This window comes from Pleurodeles waltl, chromosome 9 (genome assembly GCF_031143425.1).
Source record: "Pleurodeles waltl isolate 20211129_DDA chromosome 9, aPleWal1.hap1.20221129, whole genome shotgun sequence".
Classification (NCBI taxonomy): domain Eukaryota; kingdom Metazoa; phylum Chordata; class Amphibia; order Caudata; family Salamandridae; genus Pleurodeles; species Pleurodeles waltl.
Window position 1 is genome coordinate 20,477,776 of NC_090448.1, and position 7,725 is coordinate 20,485,500.

Consider the following 7,725-nt stretch of genomic DNA (forward strand, 5'->3'; position numbering starts at 1 on the left):
CAGTGGCATAACAAAGGCCCCGCAGCCGCCCTCCAGGGGGCCCCTTTAGCACAGCACCTGCCCTGAGTGAGTCTGGAGAGGGGGCTCCTCCATGTTCTTTGCAAAGGGGCAACCTCCAGTTTCGTTACGTCACTGATTGCCACTGTAGTTCCTGACACTGAACAAAACTACTTTGTGTGCCAATATGCTCCTTGTGGAAGAGCAGAATGCAATCACTCACAGTAAAGCCAGCCAAAAGAGAGAGAAATAGAAGTTTTTATTAAACAAAATGTCTTTGTTAACACCAGACCTAATTAGGGACCAAGACCCACATGTAGGTAGCTTTTTGCATGTCACAAACAGCGACTTTCGCTGTTTGCGACGTGCAAAAAGCACATTGCGATGCACAAACCCAGTTTTGCGATTCAGTAACCTGGTTACCGAATCGCAAAACGGGTTTGCGAGTCGCAATTAGGAAGGGGTGTTCCCTTCCTAATTGCGACTCGCAGTGCAATGTAGGATTGTTTTGTGACCGCGAACGCGGGCGCAAACCAATCGCAGTTTGCACCCATTACAAATGGGTGCTAACACTTTCGCAAAAGGGAAGGGGTCCCCATGGGACCCCTTCCCCATTGTGAATGTCACTGTAAACATTTTTTCAGAGCAGGCAGTGGTCCTGCGGACCACTGCCTGCTCTGAAAAAATGAAACAAAAACGTTTCATTTTTCGTTTTTGTAATGCATCTCGTTTTCCTTTATGGAAGCAGTCACAGACATGGTGGTCTGCTGTCTCCAGCAGGCCACCATCCCTGTGAGGGCCGCTATTCGCAAGGGGGTCGCAAATTGCGACCCACCTCATGATTATTCACTAGGTGGGCATTTGCGAAGCCCTTGCGAATCACAGATGGTGTCAGGGACACCATCCTACATTCGGATTTGCGACTCGCAATTTGCGGGTCGCAAATCTGAACCTACCTACATGTGGCCCCAAATTCTTAAAGAAAGTCACAAAAGTGCACCCATGGTATATGTCGTACCCCTATAAAATATTTGTGAACTGTATTTTAGCATGGGTAAATACGCATGTGTAGATTTGCTCATGTGAAAATCTATTGAGCATCTGCAAGTTCATTTTCCCTCCGGCCACTTTCTTCCCAACCCTGGAAGAAGTTCTCATTCTGCCATTGTCCGGAGTAAATGTCCAACCTTTCTTATCATGGGAAAATATTAGAGAGAAGCTGGTGAAAATCTTTAAAACATGCAGGTTAGTAGGTTTGCAGACTCAAAGGCATTCCAGCCCTGGAACTATTGCTTACTGCTTCCTCCAGCCCCAGTATGCAGATCTGCAGAAAGGTGGCAAAATAAGGAAATTGCTACAGTAAGGATTGAAACTGCAAGTATTCAAGCCCTATTATGGTAGTAGCCCTGGCATAATCAGAGAGGCTATTATCAGAGCTCTTACATAATGAGATTGCTGCCATAATTTGTCGCCACACTACATGGCACCGAAGGGACAAGTAGATCTTTTTACAGGACAAGTAGATTTGAGAAGCAACCTGTCCCCTGGACAAGTAGATATTTTAATAAATTCCACACCCCTGGTCTATGGTCATTCACCTGGGTCCCTGGGGCTGACATTGCCTAGGGTAGGCAGCGGTGTCACACCCCCCTCACCCCCTGAAAACATGTTAGAAGCCTGGGTCCCAGGGCATGGGGTCCCTGGGACTGAATTGGCTGGGGGGGATGCCACGCGGACCTGCGGCCAACTTCCGCTGCGCATGGCCAAAGACCATGTGCAGCGTGGGGTTGGGTGGTTATAGGAGGTTGATCACAGAGCCTGGCCACTGTTACAGGGAAGTTATAGTTAGGAAATAGAATTTAAAAAAACAACATTAACTTAATAAAAAAAAAAAAAAAAAAGGTTACAGGGACGTTATAGTTAGGCTAACACTTAAGCCGTACAAAACCATAGAAATTCACCTGTTATAGATAGTTATCTCAAATAACTATAACTCATGCCCTCGCCTTGCACTGCTAATTACCCCACAAATTAGGACAACCATGACATCTTTAAAATCATTGATAACATCAATGTAATATTTGCAGTAAAACTTTTGATGAAAAAAACGTGCATTGCAGGGACGCGAGTTATAGTTACCTTAGGTAATGCTAACTATAACAGGTGAATTTCTGTTGATTTTATAACGTAAATTAAGGTATCCAGCGTTGGAGCTGCCTCTTAACTACTGTGAAAGCCCTAACCCCCAATGTGCGGTTAGGGGCAGTGCCTGATTGCAGCCTTAGGCCATGCGCAGTGCAAGGTTGGGTGCAGCGCCCTACCTTCCGCCTTTGGCTGTGACCAGCATGCAGTTGGTGGCAGGACCTGGTCGTAGTCAGGCTGACTGACTAAGTCAAAGTGTCACAACATCAAAATATCCAAAGTGGGCCTATTAGCTTCATCAAGGAGTGAGAAAATCAACATATATAAAGCAGATATATCATCAATGACTTTCATCAAATGTATGTAAGTTCTCCGGGGATCAAGAATTTAACAACCAAGGAGAGGAGACTTTTTTTAATGTCGCTGGGGGGCTGCTTACTCCTTCCAGCCCTTCACATCATTTAAAACCAATGCTTAGTTGTGCCCCTGCCACTTCTAGGTGCACCATCAGCAGGAAAATACATATTCCCAAAATGCCATATGGCATTATGTGGAGCTCTTTGCTAGGAGCTGTGAACAACAGGTGAACTAGTCTAGTCGCTTATTTATTATTCATTTTCTCTTTTTAAAAAAAATATTTTTGTGGGTGTCCTGGCCTCACTCTGGATACCCACAGATTAATTTTTCATTGAGAGCCACAGGGGGAGTTCCAGGGCCCCTGTGACACCAGCAGGAACCCACCAATTGTGGGAACTGGCATTTTTTTTGTTAAGTGGGTGCCGGGGTGGGCTCACCTGCAGCAACCACAGCTCCACTTTTAGTTGGGGGCCACAGGAATAGTCCCAGGGTCCCCATGGATATAGCCAGCAGTTTAAAAAAAAAATTATTTAGGTTCCCCAGTACCCACCCAGGGGATCCACAAGGCCCTTTTTGTTGGGGCAGCAAGGGGGGCTACATGGCACCCGCCAACATCATGCGGAGTGTTGTTAGGAGCTGGCACTATTCCTTTGCTCCCACCCAGGCAGGAGCAGTTTTTTTTTTAATGCTCCTGACAGACGGGAGCTAACTTCTGCTTCCTGTCTGGAAAAGTGCTGTGTGGGACCCACAGTATCTATGGAGTGGGTTCCCAGGGACAGTGCAAAGTATCTGGCCCCGTGGGATTGAGTCCCTGGGGCCGATCCTGTTTTAAAAATCATTGTCCAGCAACCCTCCCCCCCCTCCCTCCGCCCCCCCAGAAACTGGCTGATGTTTATTTTTTTCAGCAGGCTGAGCTCGAGCCAAATATGGTGGGCGCTGCTCTGCTACATTTCGAAGTAGAAACTGCACATGCATGGAACTACCAGTGCTAACACCTACTAGACCGCTTACAAGTGTGAAGCTTTTTAGAAGTGCAAAACAATACCCTTTCATGTAAAAACAAAACAAAAAAAACGTACAATGCAATGCTTTACGAACCAAAGTTTACCAGATGACTTTGGTGCGGCGCTCCGTATCTAGATTTTCTTTTAAAAACCTAACGCACACTGGGAGTTAGCCTCATAGTTGGCTTCAGTCGATTCAATTGAACTAACTCAACTGAAAACAATGATCTGTCAAAGAAAAGATGAGAACTGGGGAACTTACCCCTGGGTGACTAGAAGATACCAGTCAACCACCTCAATAACACATCCATTGCTTCTGGGAAACCACTGAGAATGTTAGCTTAAACATGAGACATCGTCAAGTGAAGAGCATAGCCATGAACACAGAAAAGAGCACTAAAAATACATCATCAGCTAATGATATCTCTCAACAGAACAGACGCCTCATGCCAAGCAATGGACAATTGTACACACATGCTGAAAAACAAGGACAATCTGTGGCACTCGTATTCCAACACTTAATGTCTTATAAACATACCGGATATGACAGAATGCATCCTTCTCCACGGGTAGCCAGCAAGAATCACAAAACAAATCTTCTCCAATCAAGTATGAAAAAAGACCATAGTCAGAGAACAATAAAGCACCCCTCTCCAGATCATACATACTGTAAATGTGTTGTACAAATGCTGGTTATATAATATAACCAACAGTAGTGTGAACACTGTAATAGAAACACATACACTTACTTCATAGTCAAAGTAGGAGGAAAGTATGTTCTTTAGCTAAACAAAGGTGACTTGCCGTGTTCACCCACTTTATAATCACTCTGCAAATGCAGCGTACCCACACCTTTTACAAGCATGAAGAACAGGATTGATTATTCTGGGTACTAGGACGTAGGGAGCAAGGGAAGGGAATAGGAGTGAGATCACCCAATTTGCATTTCTGAAGGTCTGTTGCAAAACAGACATAATAGGTCATTCAGCAAATTAAATCTTTTTTCAGGTGTTCTTCAATTTTTAGCTTAAACACCAAGCAGAAGGGAGAAGGTTCAGAGGGAGTGATGAGTTGGAGGGATAGAAAGAATGAGTAGTGGCACATGGGAAACAGACTAGCAGGGGCAGCCGGAATGAGAACTGAACACATAGGGGGAAGTGAAAGCATCAGGGAAGAGCAGCGATGATTCGACAGAAGAGGCTAGTAGATGTAAACAATTCCTCAAGCTTTGCAATGCAAACATTCCATTCAAGGCAGAAGGATACACTAATCAGTCAACAGCAAGAGGTGAGATATGTTTTAAAAAGCTAAGATGCGAATGATAGTTTCAACCAGATGACTAAAAGAAGCTGGACCAAACAAAGTCTAAGCATTAAAGACGGAAGACCAAAGCCACTCTACTTATATCATACGAAAAGGTCTGGCTGACAGTTGTGCCAACACACCCAGACTATAAACCAGTAGCAAATATCCAGAAAACTATTCTAGCTTTCACCCCATCGCTCTAGATTTATGCCTCTGTCAGTGACAACAGGGGGCGCATACCACAGGAGGTGCTCTACCGTAATTGCTGCCCGAGCTGAAACACTGCTTTAAGGTGAAAACATATTTTATGTGAACTTCCAGCTATAAATAAAGCATGGATTATGCAAATTAAATACCTATGGTTATAGTTATATATATATATATATATATATATATATAGTTTTTTTGTCTGCTTAAAAATACTCCCCATCAGGAAAGAAAAAACACGATTACTTCCCAGAAAATCAACTTACATGTCTCCAAAATGCGGAGATTAAAATGATCCTACTTCAAAAACTTTCTTTCCACCATATATATATATTTTTTTTAATCTTGCCTGTGTCTCTGCTTCCAGGACCCGGAGCCGGCGGCTGGCAGATGACAGTAGTGTCTCTAGCTCCAACTGAAGCGTGTCCAGCTCCTCCATGCCGATCCCATCATCCTCAGAGCGAGACAGCACAGCTGTGTACCGAGGACACACCTTGATGTGGTCTACAGACTTAAAATCATGGAACTGAAGAGGACAGTCTTTCAGTTCATTCATCTTTCCTGCAGAAAAAGAAATGCAATTGCAGATCAACGTAACTAAAAGAACAACAACATTTTCAAACCCATCATCAAGCGAGGTAGGTATTTAAGCAGAATTCCACTGAGCCGTCACTTGACGAGTGCAATTACAGACCTTTTAATGAGGAGATAATACATGACCAGGCAGTTCACAAAAACTCCAACAAAAAAACTCCAAGAAAGTCTACTGCTGACTGAAAAGTATACAAGTTTCAGTTGTAGTTGGGGGGGGGGGAGGGAATGTTGCGCAGTGCAAAACCAATCCTGCTAATGGTCAAATTCGTCCCAAGTGTTAAGGACAAAGGGTACGATGTCAACATGTACATGGGCAAGTCAGGTAATTATGCTGGGAGTCAGAAAAATAAAAATGAAGTCCAGGTAAGAGAGGTCACAAATGTGGAGATTAATATTTGTGTTGCATCTATGCAAGCTTGGGAAATTAAGCTGTGTATAAGATACATTTCAAGGGTTTGCAGCTAAAACAAGTGCATGAGGCACCCTATGAATTTTTTTATTTTGTTACACAATTAGGAATGTGAAACAGGTTCATGCAACACAAACTGGAGACAGCTAGCACCCTGGCCTTAATATCTTTTGCTACAACATGTAATCTTGTAACTATAACGGAATCCAATAATGTGGGAATTGTGGCTGTTCTGCTGCCTCTGCTTCAGTCCTTAGAGAGAGGCAGGGGAGAGATAATCGACAAAAAAAATAAGAATAAATTGCCTGCTGGAGGAATGGAAACGTTGCCTTATTTCAGTCATTACAGTTTTTCCTAATCGGATAGTTCAGCGTGCACAATTTGGGAGCGTTTTATTACAAGCCTCCATTATCTCCGAGTGAGTTTGTTGTGTTGAGTTTCATTGTTTTGGCTGCTGGTGAGGATGACTTGTAGCTGCTAAGCAGCTTTCACTGATGCCATTTACAGCGTTTCACACCCGCTGAAAGGCTAGCCAGGAGATATGACCTCCTGCGATTGGTCCGTTGCCACGTGATGTGGGCGGGGCCGGGAACCGTCACGCCCACGCGCAGCAGCGAGGCCGAACGGCCCCACCTACGCGCGGAGGTCTCGCCCCGTGGAGCCCCAGCTCGGCAGGGCCCTATCCGCCGCCGGTCACTCACCTCGCTGTCAGCCTCCGGGCGGCGGAGCTCGCCGGAGGAGCGGGCCGGACCCCGTCCAGGCGCGGGCCGAGCTGCTCCCTCTCAGCCCTGCGCACGCGGGGTCCGCTGCAGGTGCTGGGCGGAGCCAGGAACCGCGGTGGTCAGGAGCAACGAGGGCGGGACGGACTGCGGCAGGAAGTGACGTGTCGGGATGTATGTTCGAGCCGGGTGGCTCTCGGCTGCGGATGGCGTCACGGAAGGGGCTGAGGGGTAGGATTGAACAGTCTGTTCACAGGCGGCACGGGTTCATTTGGGGTAACGGGAGCTCCGGCTGCCTCTAGCACAAGGGTCGGGCTACCGAGGCTTGGGGACGTGCGGCTTCCAATGAGCCGGCCTTCCCGCTGCCCGCCCACTGCGGACGAGGAGGTGCAGCAGGTAGATCCTGTGCTAGTGCGCGGGACCCTTCAGCCAATGGACAACCGGCAGGCGCGAATCCAGCCAATCCTAAACCTCGACATGAGGCCTCAGAGCCAATGAACCACTGAGAACATCTCCGCGGCCCTCCCCCCGTGAGTGCCTAAACCGATCCCAGGCCGCGACATAAACCACTGGAATAGACATTAGAATCTGTATCCGGGGATCTGATTGGCCGTGAGGCTGCAGTGCTTGGCGTAGCAAGAAACCAAGCAGGCTGTTGAAGCTTTACAGAGGCTGCAATTCGTAAATAATCAAACAGCCCGACCCTCGAAGTTCTAGATCGAAATGTTATACCTAAGCGGAGGTTAGGTTCATAATTATGGAAGTGCTGTGAGCACTGATTTGAGTTAAATAAGAAGCCCTGTTGTCATTGTAAAACAACTGCACTTTGTTCTTAAGAATTCTGCTGCTGTACAACGTTCAGCGGTTTTATGCCCCCAGGCTCTACATGCATGCCTTGCCTCGGTGCATTTCCATGCTGATGATTCTTTTGCCCACAGGTTGCTGGCATGACTAGAGGTGCTTTATTTATGTGGGTTAGTTTTGTATGACT

General features: G+C 46.2%; 1 protein-coding gene across 1 annotated transcript in view; it reads right to left on the reverse strand.

The window, feature by feature from the left end:
* Positions 1 to 7,111, reverse strand: part of TADA3 (transcriptional adaptor 3) — a 46,884-nt gene extending 39,773 nt beyond the window's left edge. Inside the window, exons 1-2 of the mRNA XM_069206149.1 lie at positions 6,717 to 7,111; positions 5,362 to 5,573 (exon numbers count right to left, since the gene is read on the reverse strand). Coding sequence (XP_069062250.1) covers positions 5,362 to 5,568 — 207 coding nt within the window. The 5' untranslated portion in view covers positions 5,569 to 5,573; positions 6,717 to 7,111. The remainder of the gene's footprint in view (positions 1 to 5,361; positions 5,574 to 6,716) is intronic.
* Positions 7,112 to 7,725: the final 614 nt, after the last annotated feature.